The sequence below is a fragment of the Macaca fascicularis genome, chromosome 12 (genome assembly GCF_037993035.2).
Source record: "Macaca fascicularis isolate 582-1 chromosome 12, T2T-MFA8v1.1".
NCBI classification, from domain to species: domain Eukaryota; kingdom Metazoa; phylum Chordata; class Mammalia; order Primates; family Cercopithecidae; genus Macaca; species Macaca fascicularis.
Genome location: NC_088386.1, coordinates 22,908,257 through 22,934,498, shown reverse-complemented (window position 1 = coordinate 22,934,498; position 26,242 = coordinate 22,908,257). Strand labels below are relative to the sequence as shown.

The 26,242-nt window shown below is 36.3% G+C and overlaps 1 protein-coding gene across 3 annotated transcripts in view; it reads right to left on the bottom strand.

Moving 5' to 3' along the window:
* THSD7B (thrombospondin type 1 domain containing 7B) overlaps positions 1 to 26,242 on the bottom strand; it is a 907,474-nt gene that overhangs the window by 609,763 nt on the left and 271,469 nt on the right. For all 3 annotated transcript variants that reach the window (XM_065525431.1, XM_074008583.1, XM_074008582.1), the window contains one exon: positions 12,057 to 12,867. In XM_065525431.1, coding sequence (XP_065381503.1) covers positions 12,057 to 12,867 — 811 coding nt within the window. The remainder of the gene's footprint in view (positions 1 to 12,056; positions 12,868 to 26,242) is intronic.

The window sequence follows — 26,242 nt, the reverse complement described above, 5'->3', positions numbered from 1 at the left end:
AAGACTATTTCATTTCACAAGTTAAGGTATTATAAAAAGTCAATAATAGCATCACTGATATATGAGAAAGAATGATGAACAGACTATATGACAGCTATTTTTAAATGTAATAATGGAACCTCAGAGAAACTCCTGTCAAAATAAAAGAGAAAAATTAGGACGTGCACTGAGACAAGTAAAAGCAAAAGATCTTTAAGCACAAGAAGCAAATCAATGATGAGAGAGCAGAGTAGCAGCAAGAATAATACAACTGCCTACCACATTGCAAATATAACTGTGAAAAGAAAAGCGCTTGAGGCGATTATCAAAAGTCAGAGCAATCAATGAGATAGCTAGTAAAGGGCATTAATTAAAGCTCTGTCATGTCCTAGCTTGATAAAGCGACTTTCAGAAAGTCACAAACACGAGTTTATATTATAGAAGTAAAGACAAGCTCTTCCTATTCCAAATGACATAATAACCAACAGGAGCCATAATCAAAACAGAGGACATAGAATACCATTTGTCCCTACAGTTTCACAGATACTACCAAAAGGAAGCAGATCCAAAATTAGACATATGAACAGAGTAAAAGGAATCTGTACTTTAGAACAAATTATAATAATTTTAGGGAAATCTATAGTTCATCCTAGAAGTCAGTAAGTGTACACAGGTATTAATGATTTTCTGAAAGCATCAAATACACAAAAAAGTCACTTTTCAGAAATAAATTTGAGCCTTTTAGCAAAAAATCCTGGTAGAGTATGCCAACGTAGTTCATCAAGTTGGACAGAAATGAGACAGCAATGTCAACTATGTGATCACATAACTGTCAAGAGTTAACATTTTTGTTTTAGGCAATGAAAGTTACAGACGTAGAAATGTCCTCATCTAACATGATATTTTCCTAAAACCTAATTATTTTATGATAGTATATGAGTCATTTCATAGTCCTTTGAAGACTAAATGAGAGTTACAGGTTTCATGACATGATAATTTAAAGAAAAATGGTTTGGTTCAATACGCTGTCTAGAACTCAAAAGAGATAATGGTGACTTCTGGTTTCCATTCTGGCATGTAAGGAACTTCAAAGTTGTCACTCTTTTCCTCACAATAAGGAAAAAGCTAAACAATCTGAAAATCAATAACTCTTCTTAGATCCATCAGAGAATCAAAGTCATAGAGAAAATGGCTGCCTACAAAATAGGAGAAGCATATACAAAGAATCACAACATAGTAGAGAAAAACCAGGAGAAGAAACCACTACTAGAACCAGGACCAGAGTAGAAAACTTAAACTATGATTGACGACTTACTGCAGGCTCAGTGTCTATAATCTTTACAGTTAAAAACTTTAAGGGAGCCCAGTTCTAGTGGGAACCCTATACTTCTGTGAATATACCTTCAGCAGCCCTGCCAGGTTCTCACAGTGAAGATAAGAAATAATTTTCTTCATGTTTCAGCAGGGGAAAAGTAAAAGTAGGCATTTTGAAAGACACCAAGAGAATTCTGTTTTTCTTAATTCTGCCCTCACAGGAAGCTATCTTACGAAAAGCCTAACAAACTAGGGTTTTACCAGACTCTGATATAAAAGAAGGCATATACCCTTCTAGCCTTCTTGTCTTACCTAAGTTGGGAGTGAAAAATGGGAAGAGACTGAGAAGAATTTGTGAAGGTCAGTCTGGAAACAGGCTTAATAAAATATTAGAACCTAATCATGGGACAAAAGACTCTTTCCCTGACTCCTGAAACTTAACAATCATGAATAGGGCTCCTGAATAATATTAGGGGGTTACAATGGAAAAAAGAATTGCCTGTTTCAGACCTTATTTAGAAACAAGTCTCTAAGAAAACCCAAAAACAACAGAAAAGAAAAAAATACAACAGAAAACGAACAAAAACAAGGATACCAAAGGAGATTTTTAGCCCCTGACACCTGCAACTATAGCAAACACAGTGTAACTCCAAGTCAGGTAAACATAACAACCTCACACTACAGGTCTAATTACCTCTGTTCTATTTCCCCGGTACATCATGTCCAGCTTTCAAGAAAATATTACATAGCACACTAAAAGACAAAAGGAGTGGTTTGAAAAGCTAAAGTAAGCATCCAAATGAGATTCAGATATGGCAGAGATTTTAGCATTATCAGACTGGAAATGTAACACAACTATGAATAACATACTAAACGTTCTAGTGAAAAAGTAGACAATATGCAAGAACAGATGGGTATTGTAAGCAGTGAGATGGAAACCCTAAGAAAGAATCAAAAGAAAATGACATAAATCAAAAACATTGTAAAGTACTAAAAAGTACCTTTGATAGGCTCATCAACAGACTGGATGGAGTCTAGGAAATCCGTGAGCTTGAAGAAATGTCAATAGCAACTTCTAAAACTGAAATTCAAAGAGGATTAAAAGAGATTGAAAAGAGTATCCAAAAACTATGGTAGGACTACAAATGATGTAACTACACATAATAGAAATATCAGTAGGAAAATAAAGGGAGAAAGTAACAGAAGAGATGTTTAAAGTAATAATGGCTAAGAATTTTCCAAAATTTATGGCAGACACCAAATCATAGATCCCAGTAGCTGAGGGAAAATTAAGCAAGGTAAATACCAAAAATATCTACATCCAAGCATACAATATTTGAACTGAAGAACATCAAAGACAAAGAAAAAAATTCTTTCAAGAAGTCAGAGGGGGAAAGACACACCTTACCTATAGAGAAGGAAGGACAGAATTACATTAGACGTCTGCTCACAAACTATGCAAGCAAGAAGATTATGTACTATCGAAAGTAAAAACCGGGCCAGGTGCAGTGGCTCACGCCTGTAATCCCAGCACTTTGGGAGGCCGAGGCAGGCAGATTATTTGAAGTCAGGAGCTTGAGGCCAGCCTGACCAACATGGTGAAACCCCGTCTCTACTAAAAATACAAAAAAATTAGCCAAGCGTGGTGGCCCATTCCTATAGTCCCAGCTACTCAGAAGGCTGAGGCAGGAGAATTCCTTGAACCTGGGAGACAGAAGTTGCAGTGAGCCGAGATCATGCCACTGCACTCCAGCCTGGGAGACAGAGCCAAACTCCATCTCAAAAAAAAAAAAAAGTAAAAACTCACCAACCTAAATCTATATCCAATGAAATTATACTTCAAAAATGAAGGAGAAATAAAGATTTTCTCATATAAAAATTGAGGAATAGACTTGCTTGAAAAAAAATGTTTTAAAAAAAGCTTCAGAGAGAAGGAAAATTATATAGGTTAGAAACTCAGATCTAGAAAAACAAAAACTGACAATTGGAAAAGGAATTAAGGAATAAAATGTCATTTATTTTTTATATGCAAATTGATCTAACAAATATAATAATCTGTTCAAATAATAGCAACAATGTATTTGGTGATTATAGTTTATAAATATGTGAAATAAATTACAGCTATGATGTAAGGGACGGGAGACAGCAATTCAGAATACTCTGTTATAGGATACTTATGCTGCCCGTAAAGTGTATATAGTGTTATTTAAAAGTGGGCTTTGGTTAGTTGTAAATGTATATTGCAAAATTCTAAGAAAATCACTAAAAAATGTTTAAGATATGTATAACTGATATGCTAAGAAAGAAGAAAAAAAATCAAACAACATAAAATGTTCCATTAAAATCAGAGAGGACAGAGGAAGAGAGGAAATAAACAAAACGAAAACTGGAAGCCTTTCCTCTAAGATCTTGAAAACAACAAGAATGCCCACTGCCACAACTACTATTTAACATAGTACTGAAAATCCTAGAGCAATCAGACAAGAGAAAAAATAAAGGACAACCGAATTGGAAAGGAAGAAGTCAAATTATCCGTGTTTGCAGATAACATAATCTTATATTTGGAAAAACCAAAACAGTCCACAAAAATCATTAAAACTGATAAAAAAAATTCAGTAAAGTTACAGGATACAAAATCAACATATAAAAATCCGTAGCATTTTATATGACAATAGCTAACAATCTTAAAAAGAAATAAAAAAGTAATCCCACTTACAATTGCTACAAATAAAATAAAATACATAGGAATAAACTTAACCAAATAAGTGAAAGATCTCCACAACAAAAACTATAAAACACCAAAGCAGAAAATTGAAGAGGGCACAAAAAATGGAAAAATAATCCTTGTTCATGGATTGGAAAAGTCAATATTGTTAAAATGTCTCTATTACCCAAAGTAATCTATAGATTTAGTGCAATCCCTATGAAAATACCAATGACATTTTTCACAGAAATAGCAAAAACAATCCTAAAACTCATATGGAACCATAAAAGACCCAGAATAGGCAAAGCTATCCTGAAACAACAACAACAACAACAACAACAACAACAACTGGAGGAATCACATTACCTGACTTCAAATTATACTACATAACTATAGTAAACAAAACAGTATGATACTGCCATAAAAGCAGACATATACGCCATTAGAACAGAATAGAGAACCCAGAAATAAACCCAAACATCTACAATGATTTCATTTTTGACAAAGGTATCAAGAACATACACTGAGGAAAGGACGGTCTCTTCAATAAATTGTGCTGGGAAAACTGGATATCCCTAGGCAGAAGAATGAAACTAGACCCCTATGTCTCACCATACAAAAAAACAAATAAAAATGGATTAAAGAATTAAACCCAAGACCTCAAACTATGAAATGATTGCAAAAAATCACTGAGGAAACTCTTCAACACATTGAAATGGGCAAAGATTCTTGAGTAATACCCTATAAACACAGGCAATCAAAGAGAAAATGGACAAATTATATCACATCAAGTTAAACAGCCTCTGTATAGCAAAGGAAACAATCAACAAACTGATGAAAAAATCCACAGGATAAATGAAAATTTTTGCAAACTACCCGTCTAACAAGGGATTAATAACCAGATTACATAAGAAGCTCAAACAACTCAACAGGAAAAAAATATAATAATATGATTTAAAAATAAGCAAAATATCTTAATAGACATTTCTCAAAAGAATACACAGAAATGACAAACAGGCATATGAAAAGGTACTCAGCATCGCTGATCATCAGAGAAAAGTAAACCAAAATTAAAATAAGATATCTCATCCCAGTTAAAATGAGTTTTATACAAATGACAAGCAATAACAAATGCTGGCGAGGATGTGGAGAAAAGGGAATCACTGTACACTGTTGGTTGGAACATAGTACAACCACTATGGAGAACAGTTTAGAGGCTCCTCGAAAAACTAAAAATAGAGCTACCATACTATCTAGCAATCCCACTGCTGTGTACAGACAGAAAAGAAAGGAAATCAGTACATAAAAGAGATAGCTGCACTCCTATATTTACTGTAGCACTGTCCACAAAAGTCAAGATTTAGAAGCAACCCAAGTGTCCATCAACAAATGAATGAATAAAGAAAATGTGGTACATATACACAATGGAGTACTAGTCAGTTATAAAAAACAATGAGATCCTGTCATTTGCACCAACATGGATGGAACTGGAAGTCATTAAGTTAAATGGCCAGGCACAGAAAGACAAGCTCTACATGTTCTCACTTATCTGTGACAACAAAAAATTAAAACAATTGAACTCATGGAGCTAGAGAGTAGAGGCTGGTTTCCAGAGGCTGGGAAGAGTAGTGGTGACTGTGGGAAATGAAGATGATTAATGGGTACACAGTAACAGTTAGAAAGAATGAATACAACCTAGTATTTGCTAGCAAAACAGAGTGATATAGTAAAAAATAATTTAATTGTACATTTTAAAATAGCTAAAAGAGTATAATTGAACTGTTTATAACACAAAGGATAAATGCTTGCAGTGATAAATACTCCATTTACCCTGATATGATTACAATGCACTGCATGCTAGTATCAAAATCTCATGCAACCCATAAATATATATATACCTACTATTCACCTACAAAAGCTAAAAATTAAATAAAAATAATAAAATTAAAAAGGAGCAAAGAACAAGGACAATAAATGAAAAATAATGACCTCAGTAAATATTAATACAATTGTATTAATGCTTACTTTAAGCATAAATGGTCTAAATACACTAATTAAAAGACTCTCAGACTGGATAATAAACAGCATCCAATTATATGTCATCTACAAGACAGATGAATACATTTTTTGTCAGTAAGCATAGATATACTGTGCTAGCATTAATCAAAAAAAGTTGGAGTATGTATCATAATTCCAGACAATGGAGAATTTACATCAAAGAAAATTGTCAGGGATTAAGGGGGTGTGGGCATTACATAATAATAAAGAGATTATTTCTCCAATAAGATATAGCAATCATTAATATGTATTATTTAACAATAGAGTGTCAAAATCTGTAAGGCGAAGTCTGCTATAACTGCAAATAGACAAATTTTGTATTGTTTTTGGAGACTTCAACACTCCTCTCTAGTAATCGACAGATCCATCAGGAATAACATCAGTAAGAACATAGTTGAACTGAACAGCACCATCAATCAACTGGATATAATTGACATTTATAGAATATTTTATCCAACTACAGCAGAGTACACACATTTTTCTTGAGTTCACATAAAATATTCAAGATAGGCCATATTTCTGGGCCATGAAACACACCTTAACAAATCTAAAAGAATAGAAATCATACAACATATGCTCCCAGGACACAATGGAATTAAACTAAAATTAATAACAAAATAGAGAACCCGAAAATATATGGAGATTAAACAAGACACTCTTAAATAACACATGGATCAAGAAAATCTCAAGAGAAATGCAAAAATATTTAGAACTACATGAAAATAATGCAAATTATCAAAATTTGTGGAACAAAGAGAAAGGGCTTGAGGAAACTGAATGCATCTAATAGTAAAGAAGAGAAATCTCAAATGAGTAACCTAACTTTCCACCTTAGGAAACTAGAAAAAGAAGAGCAATTAAATCTAAAGTAAGCAGAAGAAAAGAAATAATAAAATCAGAATCAAAATCAATGAAATTAGAAAAAAAATCAATAGAAAAAAATCAACAAAACCAAAAGTTGGTTTTTTGAAAGCACTGATAAAATTAATAAACCTCTAGCCAGGTTAGGAAAAAAAGAGAGAGGACACAAATTATTAATACTGGAAACATAAGAAGGGTAATATTAATAATACCATAGTAATTAAAAGGAAAAATGGATATTATGAACAACTCTATGTCCCTAAATTTGATAACCTAGATGAAATGAGCCAATTCCTTGAAAGACAAAATCTAGCAAAACCCACAAAGAGAAATCAATGATATGAATAGTCCTATATCTGTTAAAGAGATTAAACCCGTATTTAGTAACTTTCCAAATCAGAAAGCCAGAGTTCCAGAGGGTTCACTACCAAACATTCAAGAAAAAATTATACCAATTCTCAACAATTTCTTTCAGAAAATGAAAACATTTTCAAAAATACTTTCCAATTCATTCGATGAGGGTAGCATTACCCTAACACCACAACAAAGACATTACAAGTAAGGACAATAAAGATCAACATTTCTCATAAACATACATGAAATAATCCTCAATAAAATACTAGCAAGTCAAATCCAACACTATATAAAAGGAATTTACGTTGCAACTAAGTGGGATTTATTCAACATATACAAAGCTGGTTCAACATTTGAAAATCAGCTAATGTAATCCATAACATAAATAGGCTAATGAACAAAATCATATAATCATATCAGTAGATGCAGAAAAAGTATTTAACAAAATCTAATGCTTATTTATAAGGAAAATTCTCAGAAAACTAAGAATGAAGGGGAACTTCCTTGACTTGATCAAAAACACCTACAAAAAAACCTATAGTTAACAAAACACTTGACAGAGCATAGATTTCTTTCACAGTATAAAAAAAGAGTATCGTTTCTCATCACTCCTGTACAACATTGCAGTGGAAGTCTTGGCTAATGAAGACAAGAAAATAAAATAAACAAAACATACTCAAATTGGAAAGAAAGCTCTCTCTCTCTCTCTATATATATATATATATATTTTTTTTTTTTTTTTTTTGCAGATGACATGCTTATTCATGTAGGTAATCCCAAAAAGTCAACAACTACAGTAATGAAAATTTCGGAATAATAAGTGAGTATAACAAAGTTGTAGGATACAAGGTTAATATAAAAAGTTAACTGCTTTCTTGTTACACCAGTAATACGCAATTGGAATATGAAATTAAAAACACAATACCATTTATGTTAGCATCAAAAAAGTTAAATTAATATAAATCTGACACAAAATGTACAAGTTATATATTTTTGAAAACCCTCCAAAACCCTGACAAAATAAACAAGATTTAAATAACTGGAGAGATGACCTATGTACCAGAATAGGATGACTCAGTATTATCAAGATAATTAGTTCTTCCCAAATTGATCTTACATTATATGCAATCCCAGTCAAAATCTTGGAAAGTTATTTTGTGGATATCAAAAAGTAGTTCCAAGGTTTATATGAAAAAGCAAAAGATTCAGAGAAGCCAACACATAAGAAGAAAAAATTAGGAAGACTGACACCTCTCTGCTTTACGATTTACTATAAAACTACATTACTTATAACACTGTGTTACTAACAAATAATAGTAAAATGGAATAAAAATTGAAGGCATAGACTCATACCAACATAGTCAACCGATCTTTGTCAAAAAAGCATAGGAAACTCAATAGAGAAAAGATATTCTTTACAATAAATGGTGCTGGAACAACTGAACATATAATAACCTTTTTAAAAAAGAATGCAGACATAGGCCCCATACCTTTCATCAAAAAACCTCAAAATGAATCACAGACCTAAATATAATAAACAAAATTATGCAACTCATAGAAGAAAGTATAAGAGAAAAGCTTAGTTGACTTTGGGTTTAGTGATATTTTTAAACAACACCAAAAAAATGATCCTTAAAAAAATATTGAGAAGTTCGACTTCATTAAAATTAAAAATATTTTCTCTGTGAACAATACTGTCAAGAAAATGAAAACACAAATCATAGACTGTCAAAAATATTTGCAAAACACATGTCTGATAAAGGACTGGTATCCAAAATATGCAAATAACTTTTAAAATTCAACAATAAGAGAACGTTTGCTCAAAAAAAAAAAACCCTCAATTAAAAAATACACAAAACATCTGAATAGATACCTTATCAAAGAATACATACAGATGGCAAGCAAGTGTATGAAAAGATGTTCAGCATCACATGTCATTAAGGAATTGCAATTTAAAACAACGAGATACCATTACACACCTATTCGAATGGCAAAACTCCAAAATGCTGACAACAACTGCTGGTGATATGACACAACAGAACTTCCACTAATTGCTGGTGGCAATGAAAAGTGGCACAACCATTCTGGAAGACAGCTAGGTAGTTTCTTACAAAACTAAACATACTCTTGCTATATCATACAGTAATTGCACTACTTTATATTAACCCAAGTGATTTGAAAATCTGTGTTCACACACACAAAAAAATACACACATAAACTTTTACAGAAGCTTTACTCAAAATTGCCAAAACTTGATAGCAACCAAGATGTACTTCAATAGGTGAATGAACAAACTATAGTACCACAAAATGGAATATTATTCAGTGATAAAAAAGAAATAAGCTACCAAGTCACAAACGGACATGGAGCAAACAAACGCATATTGCAAAGTGAAATAAGTCAACGAGAAAAAGCTACATATATAATTCTAACTGTACAACATTTTTTAAAAAGGCAAAACTAAGGAGACAGTCAGTAAAATGATCAGTAGTTGCCAGGGGTTCTCAGGGAGAGAGGGAAGGATCAGTAAATAGAGCACAAGGGATACTTAGGGGAGTAAAACTATTCTGTATAGTACTGTAATGGTGGATCCATGTCATTATTCATTTGTCAAACCTATAGAATGTACAATACAAAGGGTGAATCCCAATGTAAACTATAGTTTTTAATAGTAATGTATCAATATTAGATCATCAATTATAACAAATGTACCTGCTGCACACTGAATTGTGTTCCTCCAAAATTCAAATGTTGAAACTCTAACCTGCATTTTGAACATGGGAACTTTCTAATGTAATCACGTCATTAGAGTGGAGCCCTTGTGATGGGATTAGTGCCCTTATAATAAGAGACACAGAGTGCTCTCCTTTTTCTCTCTCTCCAACCATGTGAGGACACAGCAAGAAGATGGCCATCTTTAAGTCAATAAGACAACCTTCATCAAGAACTAAATGAAGACACACCTTGAATTTGGACTTTCCAGCCTCCAGAACTGTGGAAATAAATTTCTCATTTAAATTCCCAAATTATGGTATTTATTTTTATAACAGTTAGTCTTAGTCAATTCAGCTGCTATAACAAAGTACCAGAGGCTGGATGGCTTAAAAAACAACCGAAATCTATTTCTCATAGTTCTAGAGGCTGGAAGTCTGAGACCAGGGCACCAGCATAGTCACATTCTGGTGGGGTCTCTCTTCTGCCTTGCAGACTGCTGACTTCACATTGTACCCTCAAATAGCAGAAAGAGAGTGAGAGGAAGCTCTCATGGCACACTAATCCCTTCTATGAGAACTGCATCATCACGACATAATTAACTCCCAAAGGCCCCATGCCTCCTAAAAACATCACACTCAAGGTTAGAATTTCAATACATAAATGTGGGGAGGGGAACACAATTTGAACTGTGTTATGCACTCAATGTTTGTGTATGTAACTATAAAATGCTTGTTTACAAAACTATCACACAAATGCAAGATGTTAATAACAGGTAAAAGCTATATATTGGAGACAGTGAGGGAGTATACAGGAACTCTCAGTACTTTCATTTTTTTTGAAAATGTAAAAATTGATCTGAAAATAGTCTATTAAAAAAGAAAAACATTGCAAAGATGTGCAAACAAAATGAAAAGATTCTATGTAATGCTCACTTCAGCAATACAGTATGGAGTATTAAGAAAACAATGTATTTACACAATCCCACACACATTCAAACAAATTGCATGAATCATTTGCTTAATCTGGGCTTCAAAGAAGTAGGCAATAAAAAGCTGCAAATCATTCTTCAATGGACTTGCCAATTTCATATGGCATAAATCAGAATGAAGCATTAAGGATAAAATACACTCATTTGGGAAGTCAAATGGACAAAAAAAAAATCATCACATTTGTTCATAAACAACAGTGGTAGTCTTCGGGGTATCTCCGGGCTGGCTGTAGATCCCAAGAAGGCAGCAACTGATGAGAATGATTAATTCTAAAGACAAGCATTATGTTGTTTGGTAATTTAAGTACTATTGAAAGGTACCTTAATTTGAAAGAAACTTAGTAATACACCAGTGCTTCATTTAAGAGTCCCTGGGGGGAAATTAAGCAAATATTACTTTCAATATATTTCTAGGAGTTTATGTCATGATGTTTTAGACTACAATTTAAAATAAAACAAGCATAAATTTGCAACCTAAGCTATTGCTTTTAATAGTTTATGTCTTCCACAGTAGGTCATTCTAATTACGGCTTGCACAGGTTAACATCTTTATCAAAATAATGTCAAAGAAAGCACTCTTGGAACAACTTTTTGGTATTATTGCTAGTATAAAAAATGTACAACACAGATGTCAAAGAATGTTGATAATAGTGAAAACAAAAGTAAACAAAAACAAAATTTTAAAGCACAAATGTTTTGAAAAACAAAAATATTTACATAATTCATACCCCAAATTTGAAACTGAACTTGATTTTTTATCATTATGAGAAGCCTCTCAGTCTTCTATTACCGTAATAATGGCAGATCTATTTTCATACCGGTTACTGTCTTGATAAAATGTAGAAATACGTGACTTACCCTATACATATAATTGCACTACTAATCACACAAGAATGCTAGAATACAGCTTGGTCTAAACTATACAATTTCGAAAACTTCCCAGTGAAATTAAAAATTTCTTACACGAAACTTCTAAAAACCCAAATTATAAAGCTGATTGCCATTTTCCCTAAGAAGCTTTATAAAATTGTATAAAATAAAATATTTTAGGTGAATCAAATACAAGCATCAAAGGTCTCCTACCTTAACATAGCATTTTGTCCATCACTTCTTGTACACCAAACCTGCCGGGTTTGATAACCTATCTCTATTGCCCAAGACTTCGAATGATGATGTGCTTTGTAACTTTGATGTTTAAAGGCGACTCGCTCATTTGAATCAGAGTTAAAATCCAGAACAGTTCTTCCACTTGGATTAATTTCTTTAAGATGAGGCAGTCTGCATTTACTCCATGGTCCAACCTTAAGGCTAAATGTATATTCCTCTTTCCCAAGAGGACAGGAAGTGGGAGCTTCACAGGCTCTTGACTCAGTCAAATTTGGACACTGCAAACCGCCAAAGAGAGGAGGAGCTATGACCGCGCGAGTTCTATGCTGCAATTTCTTCCCACATCCCTCGCTACAGTTGGACCATGGTAGGAACTCAGATACCACACAATCCCGGGGACAAGGAATGAGACAAGCTTGTTCTGTAGGAGGCTGAGGGGCAAAGTGTTCACATATTTCATTTGCAACCATAGTTCGGTTCAACTTCTGAATGCAGCGCACCGTCCGGTGCTGCAGTCCATGCTGAGCTGTCACACACTCTGCAGTCCGAGGCTTGACTTCGCTGTGAGCGTAAGGAACGAGGACACAGTGGTGCCAGTCAGAAACCTCCCACTGAAAGAGGTCACTGTGCCAGTCACAGACTCGGAAACAACTTCTTTCCTTTGGAGGCCTGTTGCTCTCACCACAGTTAGACAGGTGACTTGTCCACCCTTCAACATGAAAACACCACACTGCCCGACTCTGGACTCCTCCGGGACCACAGTCTCCTGTACACCTTCCCCAGGGACCTACAGGCAGAAAACCAAGGATGTTAATTACTCAGAGATTACATTCAGCAATTCACAGAGAAGTAGAAGTCAATTAACACATTTTCCAACACAACCAGTATAAAATTATGAATTTTGGTGGAACAGAGACAATATAATTTAGTGGTGAAGAATGTGGACACTCTTGTTGAAATAAGCATTCCATCAGTAACGTAAACTTGGATGAATTATTTCAACTTTCTAAGCCTTAGAAAGTTCCTCACCTATATAAGGTAGAAGATAATAAAAGCACTGACTTGTAGAAATGTTCTGAAGATAAATGATATAATGTGTCAAGCAGACAATACAAATTTAACAAATGATTTGTACCATTATAACTACTATGTTCCAAAGCCTATACATCTAACTCAATATTAATACTTTCCACTGAGGTGGTGTTTCAGCTAAAAGAAAAACCCTAAAGCCAGGATTTTAATAAAGTAGAATTTTTCATATTTCCAGTCCTTCAGCTCATACTCTAAGAAGCTCAGAAAAGAGATATGTTTAACATTGCAAGTTGTCAAAGTATCCTATTTTCATTTTCAAAATAATCGCCCTCAGTTTTGGTTAGTACTTGCAGAGTGAATTGCATGAAAATAACAATGGGGTGCAGGGGAAAGATGAGGTAGTAAGAGAAGCAGCAGCACTGAATTGTCTGTGGAAATTCTGCCCCTAGAATCCTTGAAGTGTACTCATTTTGATTTCTGATAGGTACTGACTCCAGGTAAAGTTTCCAACATTAGCTTGTAACATGCCAGATCTTGTAATTAACTAATTCATTTGTGTAGGAAAGAGTCCAAGAAATGGACATATGAGGGAGCTGCCCATTCATGTTTATCATATTTTTTGCATCTGATATACAGACATACCAGCAGGCCTTATCCAGAAAGTTGATCATATCTCTTTTCACAAGGACAGTAAGTAATCACATTTTGTGTCAACAGCAATGAAAAAAAGTTTCCTCCCTTTCATTTGTTTAAATATGTAATCTGAACCTGTTGGTGGGAGTGTAAATTAGTTCAAACCATTGTGAAAGACAGTGTGGTGATTCCTCAAGGATCTAGAACCAGAAATACCATTCAACCCAGCAATCCCATTACTGGGTATATACCCAAAGGATTATAAATCATTCTACTATAAAGACACATGCACACGTATGTTTATTGCAGCACTATTTACAATAGCAAAGACTTAGAACCCACCCAAATGCCCATCAATTATAGGCTGGATAAAGAAAATGTGGCCGGGCGCGGTGGCTCAAGCCTGTAATCCCAGCACTTTGGGAGGCCGAGACGGGTGGATCACGAGGTCAGGAGATCGAGACCATCCTGGCTAACACAATGAAACCCCGTCTCCACTAAAAATACAAAAAAAAAAAATTAGCCGGGCGTGGTGGCGGCGCCTGTAGTCCCAGCTACTCGGGAGGCTGAGGCAGGAGAATGGCGGGAACCCGGGAGGCGGAGCTTGCAGTGAGCCGAGATCGCGCCACTGCACTCCAGCCTGGGCGACAGAGCGAGACTCCACCTCAAAAAAAAAAAAAGAAAAAAGAAAATGTGGCACATACACACCATGGAATATTATGCAGCCATAAAAAAGAATGAGTTCATGTCCTTCGCAGGGACATGGATGAAGCTGGAAACCATCATCCTTCAGCAAACAAACACAGGAATAGAAAATCAAACACCACATGTTCTCACTCATAAGTGGGAGTTGAACAACGAGAACACATGGACACAGGGAGGGGAATATCACACACCAGGGACTGTTGGGGTGTGGGGGGCAAGGGTGGGGAGAGCATTAAGACAAATGCCTAATGCATGCAGGGCTTAAAACCTAGATGACAGGTTGATAGGTGCAGCAAACCACCATGGCACATGTATACCTATGTAACAAACTTGCATGTTCAGCACATGTATCCCATAACTTAAAATTTTTTTTAAAAAAAGTTTTATCAGCTTAACTAGGTAAGTTCGTCCCTGTATCAGGATTGTGATGATCATAAGGCATTTCAGACCCTAAGAGGCATATTAATATACACAAGCTCTCTCTCTTTCCCTGAATCTGACCAGCTGCCCCAAATGATGTTTAATTACTCCATGAAAAATATTTTCATTAGCATCCACTACATTTGTACAAATAGTAGACATGTACGTAGTCACATGCATTTAGGAAGAAACATATACATCCCCAGAGAAGCAAGTTATCTGCATTTGGGGCCACACACTAAAATGAGGATCTGTCACTGTAGTAGGACAAAAGGGTGTGCTTCTAATGCACCTGGTCATCTTAGTTCTCCCTCACATCCCTGTTCTAGCCATATACACCTGGCATTCTTGGCAATAGTGTGTTAGGTTACAGTGTCAATGTCTTCCGCCACTTCATGAGAGAAAACATAGAAAACATACTAGAGACTTCTCTTGCTGAAACAGGACAGGTTTCACTGGAGCAGGTCAGCTTTCATTACCAAAATGCCCCTGAGTTTGCCCACTACCTTCCTCCAGCCTGTTATCCCAGCACAGACTGCTCACAGTATAGAGAACATGCATTGAAAACGGTGATCTTAGCACAGGCTGACTTAATCAGCCACCGGCAATTCTAGTGATGTGTTCTTAGATTACTCACAATTTTTTACTTTGCAAATTGAGATGTTTCTTGTTACTTGAAAGTGACTGGGAGGCTTTCTCTGTCCTACTGTTCTAGAGAAGTTTCAGTTTAAGTATTCTATTCATTGTCTATCATGTCAGACTATTCATAAAAATTTTTATTGTTACCCCCAAATTCCCACAGTTACTCAATAAGGGAATATTTCAAAATATATACAAACACGGCAAACTTTAAAATCTAAAGTTAGTCTTGAATGATATAAAACAGTTATTGGATAAAGTTAAAGGAATTTGTTTTTGTTTTTGTTTTTGTACAGCACTGTGGATTTTTAAATAATGACTGTCAGTTCATCTCTGTTTGTTTAGGTGTTAACCACACACAATTTTCCACTCAGGATTTTTTTTGCATGGATTAATGAAAGTAAGATCAGAAAACTTGAGCTATTTCTGATCAATCTTCAAAAGTTAATATTACACTTAATTCATTTAGAATATCTTGCCAAATGACTCGTCTTTACTTTCAAAGCATTTGACTATGACATTCTCTTATTATTTTTTTATTGTAAGTTTTCCACTTTTAAAATAAGCTAACACTTTTTTGGTTATTTGCAATTATTACTATTTTAAACTTTAGAAATTATTATTCTTCCCTTAGATTTCATCTCCTCTTTCTTTACAGAATTTTACCAAATAATTGCTTAGCCTTTTGGCTAAGATCAAATGCAGAATTTTATCAAACAGCAAAATTTTTTCTACATCATTGGAGAACAAAGTATAACTATTAAGTAATTAAAATTGCTATCATTGAAGATGTTTCTTAGCTTAGCCAGGATCTCCTATGTGGATACGAGTTAATCCAATATTAACTCATATCCAATATTAACTCTAAAAATTAACCAAAGGAATATTAAGCTATATTAATTTTGGATATGAGTTAATTCAATATTATGTTATATATGTCAATATTCCTTTGAGTATGAGTAGAACAGGTAATAAAGGCAGTATGTAAACAATTACTCCCCACTCCTTGGCCTGGAAATTTAGGATAGTGGCTCTTGTAAAGTGAGACACATGCATGTTAATAAGCCTTGGCCAGGACATTTAGAAAGGCAGAGTCAAGGCCGGGCGCGCTGGCTCAAGCCTGTAATCCCAGAACTTTGGGAGGCCGAGACGGGCGGATCACGAGGTCAGGAGATCGAGACCATCCTGGCTAACACGGTGAAACCCGGTCTCTACTAAAAAAATACAAAAAACTAGCCGGGCAAGGTGGCGGTGAGCGCCTGTAGTCCCAGCTACTCGGGAGGCTGAGGCAGGAGAATGGCGTGAACCCGGGAGGCGGAGCTTGCAGTGAGCTGAGATCCGGCCACTGCACTCCAGCCCGGGCGACAGAGCTAGACTCCGTCTCAAAAAAAAAAAAAAAAAAAGGCAGAGTCCAGCTAGAATAGTTCCTCCGTATATTAAAGCAAACTTTGAGGACAGCCAAAAAAACGTCTAAATAACAAGCAAGTGCAAACTGAATTGTGTACATGTGGAATAAATGAAAATCAAATTACGAACAAGACATATGAGATGAAGACAAGACCTTTCCGCAGTTGACCTATAGCTATTTGCATTTCTCAGGCATGGAGAGGAAATGTGCTCCATGATTTATTCCGTTGTATTTGGCTATGAACTTTCAATACATACATAAGTGAAAATCACACAGCCCTGAGTGGTTTTGCCATTTCAAAAAAACATGCATATTGAAGTAAAATGTGACTGGCAGTTTGAGAAATCTTACATCTCTTGTCCAAGTTCATAAATAGAAGAAGTAATTAAAAATGTAAGCAGTTGCATGAAGAAGAATATTACCTTTAAATTTACCACACACAAAATAACCCTGCTTTTATTACAAAATATTTACGTATTACATATTAACAGTATTCACAAATAATCTAAAGAAATACATAAGATACCATGTTTTTAAATATCAAGAATTTTATATGCCTAGTGAACAAAAACAGACACCAAGTAATAAAAATAAAACAAAATTTAGAACAATTTGAATATTAAAAGTTTGACTACTGATGTAATGTAGCTCTAAACTATTAATAAAACTCATGCTGGTTGCTTTATCAGAAAATATTTCAATGATGTAATGGGACAGTAGTTCTGTATCTGTTTACCTGGACAAACATTATGTAAAGAGTCATGTATCTGCAACTTACCACCCTTTTTGTGAGAGGAATATAGTTGCTGTTGAATAATCTAAGTATTTTAAGCCACATCACACATTAACACATTAACATTTTGGCCTAGAAGTGAATTCTTTGGACTTGGAAGGGTAGCATTGATGAAATCTCAGATCACTTTCAAATTTAAGGCTCTGTGATTTCTCTTTTTTTCTGCCTGTGTTTTTGCAGGAAATGCAAATATGTGAATGCTGTAATGTCATATTCCTCTAGAATCAGAAAAGTGTTGGCAAATTTTATCATCTTAAATAAGTTACCCTTAACTGGATGAGTTTAGAAGCATGCTTCATTCAACCTAAATCATCACATTTAAGAAAGCATGTTGGATGCCTGAATTTTAGGTGTGGTGTTCAATAAAATGCCTGAAACAAACGAAAAAGGAGGTTCTAGAGGACAGAGAAAATAAACACTCTCCATAGCTCTTGCACAGTACTGGCCACGATTTGAAATGGCAACCCTAATTTTTTTTTTTTTTTTTTTTTTTTTTTTGAGACGGAGTCTCGCTCTGCCACCCAGGCTGGAGTGCAGTAGCCGGATCTCAGCTCACTGCAAGCTCCGCCTCCCGGGTTCACGCCATTCTGCCTCAGCCTCCCAAGTAGCTGGGACTACAGGCGCCCGCCACCTCGCCTGGCTAGTTTTTTGTATTTTTTAGTAGAGACAGGGTTTCACCGTGTCAGCCAGGATGGTCTCGATCTCCTGACCTCGTGATCCGCCCGTCTCGGCCTCCCAAAGTTCTGGGATTACAGGCTTGAGCCACCGCGCCCGGCCGGCAACCCTAATTTAATACTATGCATGCAATAGGAAGAGATGTTTGCTTTATTTTTCATTTTTCCCTGTCAAAGCTTTTATTATCCTGATGTTGCTTTATTTTTAACTTGGGCAAGGGGTGTGGGGAGATGACATGAATAATGATGCAGAGTTTTAGCAACTTAAGCAAACTATTTGTGAATAATTACTAAATCAAAGCACTCATAAACCTCAGAATTACAAAATCGGATTTAAAACAACTTGACTTACCTATAAGATGCTTCACTTCCAATAAGTGAATGTAGTGACTTTTACTTCTCAAAAAGCTACTGCATCAACTACAGAATAATTAAAATAATACCTATCTTATATAGCGGACATTTATCTAAGAAAGTTCACTTTCTAAAATACGTCTAAGATCTCAAGCAATGGGAAAAAGTGGCAACTGAACATTCATTCATTATAACAGCAATTATTCATTCTCTACTACTTGACAAGTAGTGTATTAGATTCTGGGAATACAAAAATAAATAAGGCATTAGATATCTGTTAATGCTGTACACTAAGTGTAATGCCAATTTACTCCTGAAGCGGATGTTTGGTCCTTCCTTTAGGCCTATTTACACTTACTTTATACACAGTATTAACAATCTCAATGCTTTTGTTTCCCAGATCTCACTAGATCTATAGCAGCAAGCCTGAAGTTGAGAGTCAGCCCTGGAGGCAGGCTCACTGATGGAAACAGGAAGGGATGAGAGTTTCCAAGTCTATATTTCTAAATCAATCATGATCATCAATAACTTCCACTAGCAGAGGATGCACAAAGCCACTCAATACTTTCTAGACTAGCAACGAAAACCTGCTCATCAGATATATCCATTACTGAGTCACGCATCAGATAATACTAAAATATATATATATATATATATACACACACACACACACACACACACACACGAGAATTTAAATGAGAGGAAACTTAAGCTCTATTGCATTTCATTAAAAAAAATCCATTGCACTTTTTGCAACAACAACAAAAAATTCAGTTATACCAAAATCATAAAAAAAAAAATCATGGTACATTCATGGCCTGAATATGTGTGCTAAAGTATTCCCATAAATCTCATTAGAAAAATTCAACAGCAAAAGTTGAAAGCTAACATATACAACTTCATTTTCACACAAATATTTACTTGCAAAGGCAGTTCATGATTCCATAGCAGACTACCTCAGAGCATTTGGATGGAATATTTATACCTCAAGTAAGCCTAAGCTTTGTTGCTAATGTTCCCAGCTCTTTCCGTATGATTCTGTTTTTGTTTGGCACTAATAGCACATTTCATCTTTGTGGACAGATGCCTCTGACTGAAAAGCAAAATGCCTCTGTTACTTACTTTTGATTACAAATTATTAGTCGCCAGTGTCTAGAACATCCATTAGAAGTAGCTCGACAGCAAAGCAGATTAGACATGTATTTGAACCACTCATCAGCTAATGCAAACATCACGGAGACAGAAAACCACCTTTTAAAAATTGTTTATCAATATTTCTGGTTTGAATGCTACTTTCTAAAAATTCTAAAGCCTAAAAAAGACTCTCAAACTTCATATATTTCACAGCAATCTGACACAAGTAGGTCTTTTAGGATCACTAAAACCTGCCTCCTGCTAACCTCCTAGAATGTAGGAGTGGCAAGGGAATCTTACAGCCCAGAGTTTTTGCAGGAAAAAGTAAAGCCTAGACAAATTCAGTGACTTGCCCAAGGTCACACAATCATTTGGAGCAAAAATGGGGCTGGCAATTTTATTTACACACACCCCATCCAGTGATTTGTAACACTGTATCATACTGGTTTCTATCAGAACAGTTCTAAGACTGGAAGGGAAGAATAAGGGCTCCATAAACGTTGCAATCTAAGGGGTGGGTGAGGGAAGAGAGGCCAAAAACCAGAATAAACAAGTGGAAATTACATTATAAACCTGTATAACACAAACAACAAATTGCTTGTTAATGCTGAGATTTTTCGCCCTCCTAGACTGTCACCTGGAGCAGACAGCTGCTCCCAGGGTCCCTTCACTATTTGTTACGTGAAATGAGATCCTTCTTGCCTTTGTTTGCTTAAGAACACCAGCCTCATCATCGCTGGCCATCAGAGAAATGCAAATCGAAACCACAATGAGATACCATCTCACACCAGTTAGAATGGCAATCATTAAAAAGTCAGGAAACAACAGGTGCTGGAGAGGATGTGGAGAAATAGGAACACTTTTACACTGTTGGTGGGATTGTAAACTAGTTCAACCATTATGGAAAACAGTATGGCAATTCCTCAAGGATCTAGAACTAGAAGTACCATATGACCCAGCCATCCCATTACTGGGTATATACCCAAAGGATTATAAATCATGCTGCTATAAAGACACATGCACACGTATGTTTATTGCGGCACTGTTAACAATAGCAAAGACTTGGAATCAACCCAAATGTCCATCAGTGACAGACTGGATTAAGAAAATGTGGCACATATACACCATGGAATACTATGCAGCCATAAAAAAGGATGAGTTTGAGTCCTTTGTAGGGACATGGATGCAGCTGGAAACCATCATTCTCAGCAAACTATCGCAAGAACAGAAAACCAAACACCGCATGTTCTCACTCATAGGTGGGAACTGAACAATGAGATCACTTGGACTCGGGAAGGGGAACATCACACACCGGGGCCTATCATGGGGAGGGGGGAAGGGGGAGGGGGGAGGGATTGCACTGGGAGTTATACCTGATATAAATGACGAGTTGATGGGTGCAGCACACCAACATGGCACAAGTATACATATGTAACAAACCTGCATGTTATGCACATGTACCCTAGAACTTAAAGTATAATAATAATTAAAAAAAAAAAAAAAAACACACACCAGCCAACCTACTGCTCAAGTACATCCAGCAAGATTCAGGGGTTTAGCACAGGAACGAACCCTTAGACACCAATCAGAAATGATGTGTCCCTAGAATAACAATTACAATAATAGTAACAGGCAATGTTTATTATTTTTGTTTTTGTTTTTTTGAACACGTACCATCATCTGCCCAATACTATATGTACCTTATTGACATTGTTCTGCTTTGCAATTGAGGACACCAATGCATGAGATCAAAGAATCTGCACAAGGTAAACAGCTCAGGTGCCCTCTCCAGTTCTATCTTATTCTAAACCTTTTTCACAACAATTGCAATTTAATTATTTTTAGCAATGATATCCCTTGAGCAAATGGGGCTTGCAAAGCCAATGGGTAAAACGTATTTAGAAGGGAGTTTGTTTTGAGTGCAGCCGGTATGAGGGGCCGAAGGCCCTACCACCCGTCTTCTGCCAAAAGCCCCTGCCTCCGTCTTGTCCAGTTCAATGGCCTGGTTTGAGCGATGGCCTCGAAACTCTTGGGGCTCTGCTACCTGTCAAAAGATATTTATGAGGTGTTTTCATCCCATAAATATGGCTTCACTCAACTTTGACTTTACTTACAATAAATGCTTCAACTAAGCCCTTTGGATTCCCTGGAGAGGTGGAAGAAAATCATTTACTTGGCTGTTTCGCATCAGTTAAGTGGAAATGGCAATAAAGAGTAAGTCAGAAACACAGACCAGCTGAATCCCACACAACGTTCTCCTGAAGGACTTTCTCCTTGAGCTTAGAGACAGCCCAGGCATTGACTTCACTCAAGAGGACCAGATATCTGTTTGCTTTATACTACACAGAAAGCAAACTAGAAGATGTGCTCAGGAGGCTGAAAACTTTAAGCTGTGCCCCTAATCAAAAAAATGAGAATAAAGTTCTGTTTACCCAGTGAATGATCAATACATGTTGAGCTTGATAAAGGAGGCTTTCTTTTACGTTGTCTACTAGAGGTCAAGGCAAGGTAGTAACGTTGGGACTATGCACACAAGTTTAAAAATACATAAAACAAAAGGGCAGAGAGCATGCAAATATTTCATTTACCATTAAGCAACTCAAGAATTAATATTGCCTGAGATAAAAATTGCACAAGAGCATACCCAAGAAAATATTTTCCCTAACTTCAAGAACCAACCACTGTAAGAGATAAATGGAGTAAATCTGTACCTGAACCCATATCTCTTTCTAGTAGCAGATATTCATGCGATATACAAGTGAGAGCAAAGTACTGGCTGCATTTGGTGGACAGAACATTTAGTGCGTCTCACTTCTTTTTCAACAGAATAATTTTTTGTTTTGAAACAGCAATTTTAAGACTATGTGAGACTCTACTCTTGTTTGTAAAATAATTTTCAAGCTAGCATATTTTTTTAAAAAGTCTGAGAATAGCAGTAACATTGTAACTGAGTAGTTTACCTTCAAAATGCATTATAAAACTTTTTTCTCCTTTCTTCCCAGTGAACATATAACCTTGAAACAAACTGTTCTCACTCATAAGTGCGAACTGAACAACGAGAACACATGGACACAGGGAGGGGAACATCACACACCAGGGCCTGTTGCGGGGCTGGGGGCAAAGGGAGGGGTAGCATTAGGAGAAATACCTAATGTAGATGACGGCTTCATGAGTGCAGCAAACTACCATGGCATGTGTATGCCTATGTAATAAACATGCACATTCTGCACATGTATCCCAGAACTTAAAGTATAATAAAAAATAAATAAATAACTGTAGAGACCTTCTTCCTTAGTCTTAAAATACAGTCTTGAGACACTCTAAAACTCCACTCCCTTCCCTTTCCCACCATGTACTCCTTTGCCCCATGCACATTTATCTAGCTGTATGCTTGTTATCCAGTTATGTGTTTACTTAGAAGTTCCAGGGACTAATCTTGAGACAGACCAAGCCTGGAGACTTAGCTGCAAAATTCCAGAGATTACCTCAAAGCAACAAGCTGGCATTGTTGAGATGATGCCAGCCTCGCTCCTGGTGGACCACGGCTTGAGATGGCCACTGGAACAAGACACACGGACCTTGTATTCAGCACCCCTCCTGCATGGCTCCCATTCCAAATTCTCTTTTTTAGCTCCTCTTCCTAGTTTAAAATTAGAAGCAGTTTCTGGAGGCATAAGCCAGTCACTTCTCCACAGCTAGCTTTAGAAATAAAGTCACTTTCCCTTCACTGTGCTGCATCTTCGTTATTGGCTTTTCAAACAGTGAACACCTGAGCCTGTGCTCGGTTACAACATGGCATAATCACAATATTGTTTTCTATTGAGAATCAACTAAAACACCTATATACCCAGTAGAGTCAAATGGGTATGCCTGAAGACTTTCAGGAAGATTTACAAAGACCAGATTCAATCACCCACCAGCTCTGTCTCCTAAACATGATTTCAATCTGCCCCAGTTTCTTCATCCCATTCCACCGCCAGCTGCAACCTTGGTGCAGACCATTGCTTTCTCTTGCATGGATGAAAGGAGCGTCCTCCCATTCTGCCTTCAAGAATCCACTACTCCACCCTACTCCATCCCTGCTATCAATTCCTTTTCCCTATTGTGGTCCTATATCTTTTAATAATTCAAATTTGTACTCCTTTGGGTGTAGCATGTCATTCTGTATGTCATTTTCATGTGAAAACTCATCAACAGCTTCCTGTTCCTTTCAAAATAAAGAAAAACAATATTATTAACATAACATAAAAGTGCCTGCTTGATCAGGGCCATCATACTCCTTAGTGTCCTGATTTCCTGGCCCAGCCACCTCCACTCACTTCTCTCTCATCACATTGGCCACCATTTGGTTCCCCCAATAAGCCAAGCTCCTTCCAATACCTGGGCAGTCATATGGACTGTCTTTTTTATTTTATTTTATTTTTTTATTTTATTTTATTTTATTTTATTTTTTGAGATGGAGTTTCACTCTTGTCACCCAGGCTGCAGTACAGTGACATGATTTTGGCTAACTGAAACCTCTGCCTCCCAGGTTCAAATGATTCTCCTGCCTCAGCTTCCCGTGTAGTTGAAATTACAAGTGCCCCCCACCATGCCCAGCTAATTTTTGTATTTTTATTAGAGATGGGGTTTCGCCATGTTGGCCAGGCTGGTCTCGAACTCTCGACCGCAGGTGATCTGCCTGCCTTGCCTTCCCAAAGTGCTGGGATTATAGTCGTGAGCCACCATACCTGGCTGGGTCTCTTAAACCAAATTACATGCACTGCCTGCTACAGCCCAGTAACATTCATTCCCACTCACCCTTTAGATCTCAAGGCATACCTGTAGAGAACTCTTCCCTCTGCTCTGATAGTACTCTATTCTCCTACAAAGCATTCACTCTTGAAATTACAAATCTAATTGTAGAATTCACTGTTTAATACTTGTCTCTCTCACTTGACTCTAAACTCCATGAAGGTAGAAACATTTTCCCCCTATTAACTACTCTATAACCTGTAGTAGCCCAGCACTAGGCATACAGTTAGGGTCTAATTAATATTGCACATTACTGAAGCTAGAACTAATAGCATCATAGGAAGCAGAATCATGTCAAGTGTAGTTAGGTGTAATGTCAACACTGGAAACTCACAACACACAACACAATGGGTTGATGATTTTTCCAAAATGAAAAAAAAAAAAGAGTTGAAGACAAAAAGCCTCTTCTCTGTGTTTCCTTAGTTTATGATTATAGGTAGAAACCTATATTCTATTGGGCACCTAATAATGATGCCCAATAGAATTTTTAAATACTGTTTTTTCACAAGTCCTTTTGCAATGCCTGTTATTCTTTATTGCAACTCTATATACCCCTTCTTTCCAGTCTCCATAAAGCCCATGGAATTCAGTGATGGGGTGCCCAGTCTTCTCAAGGCTAGCATGGTAATGTACTAAAGTGCCCAAGACTACAGAAATACCTTTGATCTTAAGTATAGACCTAGTGAGAATGATGCAGGAATCTCACTCAACAAGTAAAATACTATTATCATTTTTCTTGAAGAATGTAAATAAATGAGAATTGCATTTCAGATTCTATTATACCGGCTTACTACAGTAGTTCCTACTTATCTGCAGCTTCACTTTTTGTGGTTTTAGTTACCTATGGTCAACTGCAGTTCCCAAATACAAAATGGAAAATTCCAGAGATAATTCATAAGTTTGAATAATATGATGAGGTCTCACTTTGTCCTGCTTCTGTTTCTGCTTGGGGATGTGAATCCTTCCTTTGTCAGGTGTATCCACACTGCAGATGCTGCCTCCTCACCAGTCACTTAGTAGCCATCTGGGTTCTAAGATTGAACGTTGAAGTATGGCAGTGCTTGTGTACAAGTAATCCTTATTTTACTCATAATGGCCTCAAAGTGCAAGAGTAGTGATGCTGGCAATTCAGATACACCAACGAGGAGTCATAAAGTGTTAGCTTTAAGTGAAAAGGTGAAAGTTCTAGACTTAAAAAAAAAAAGTCTATTAAGATCTACCATCAGAATGAATCTTCTACCTGTGAAATTATGAAGAAGGAAAAAGAAATTCATGCTGGTTTTGCTGTTGCACCTCAAACTACAAAAGTTACAGCCACAGTGCATGATAAGTACTGAGTTGGAAAAGGTGTTAAATTTTTAGGTGGAAGACAGGAAGAGAAACATGTTGCAATTGATGGCAATGAGTTGCACCAGAAAGCATTAAGCCCATAAGGAAGACTTCAGAAAAGGATCCCTTGAAACAAGTGACATCAAGCCACTTGCTGCAAGTACAGGATAGTGACATGGATTCAGGAATTCAGAAATCAGTGGTAGCCTAACACTATGTCACAATGCCTACGTCATTCACCTCCCTT